This window comes from Penaeus monodon, chromosome 29, assembly GCF_015228065.2.
Source record: "Penaeus monodon isolate SGIC_2016 chromosome 29, NSTDA_Pmon_1, whole genome shotgun sequence".
Taxonomy (NCBI): domain Eukaryota; kingdom Metazoa; phylum Arthropoda; class Malacostraca; order Decapoda; family Penaeidae; genus Penaeus; species Penaeus monodon.
The window spans coordinates 33,512,957-33,514,040 of NC_051414.1; the positions used below are offsets into that span (position 1 = coordinate 33,512,957).

General features: G+C 43.1%; 1 protein-coding gene across 1 annotated transcript in view; it reads left to right on the forward strand.

Annotated features, from left to right (window-relative positions):
• Positions 1 to 1,084, forward strand: part of LOC119592186 (E3 ubiquitin-protein ligase HECW2-like) — a gene marked incomplete in the record, with an annotated part of 33,790 nt that overhangs the window by 10,016 nt on the left and 22,690 nt on the right. The window contains 2 exon segments of the mRNA XM_037941016.1: positions 38 to 195; positions 709 to 1,025. Of these exon segments, the coding sequence (XP_037796944.1) occupies positions 38 to 195; positions 709 to 1,025 (475 nt within the window).

Genomic DNA, 1,084 nt, shown 5'->3' on the forward strand with positions numbered 1-1,084 from the left:
ACCTTGATCCTGAAACAATTCCCTCTGCCCATCCTAGGTACCAGAGCATCCGCAGAACGATCACCTCAAGAAGAGTAGAGATTGAGGAGTTCCCTGGGGCCTCTTCAGGCATTTTCCCTTCCTCAACCTCAACACCTTCACTGTCTTCTCCATCATCTGGTCCAGTGGCAACAGCTTCATCTACATCTACTATTAGTAAGCTTTTTTTTTAAGAACATCTATTTCATTTGGACTAGCAATTTATTCTGTGGGATTGTCTCTTTTGTGGACAGTTTTGATAATCAACCTTAGATAAAAAACATGATTTTACTCTTTTAGATTATGGCTCTAGCTTGGGGTGTGTGCACCACCAGAATGTGCAAGATGGCCTGTCAATACAAACAAACATATGTTTTTCCAGACTCTTTGGCACTGTAGGGGCATATATTTATGTGTTGTTGGAATATGAAAATAAATTTCATCACCCTAGTATTGTATGTGATTCAATAATGATGATGATATTGAAAAAGGTTATAATAAATTTCATGCTATCATAACCAGATGCGGGATTACTTGTAGCTGGTATGAGATTTGATTAAACATCAATAGTGTTGCAAGACTTAGAAAAGTTTGCGAACCCCTGTTTCACATTGAATTTACATTGGGTATTTCAGCCATGGGAGGATAGGTGAATAAGCTGTATATTCCTAATGAAATATCTCTGTCCAGATGTGTCAAGTCCGTCTTCTGCCACGCCAGCCTTAAATCTTTCATCAGCGACATCAGCACACAACACCTCATCATCCCTGCCTGCAACCCCATCTTCATCAGGTGCCACTGCCTCCTCCTCCTCTTCCACAACTTCTACGGCAGCAACGCAGTCCTCCTTGCCGTCTACCTCGGCGTCCCACCCTCAAGCGTCAAGCTGTGGCCCGTCGACGTCAACATCCTCCTCGGGCATTGAGCGAATGGACATGCTCCTCCAGCTACCAGCTGTCAAGTTCCTCACCAGATCAGACTTCTTTAGCGTCCTGCACATGAATGATGTAAGTCTCATGGGTATAGATAGATATCTACACCATGGGCATGGTTTTCAAATTCTGTA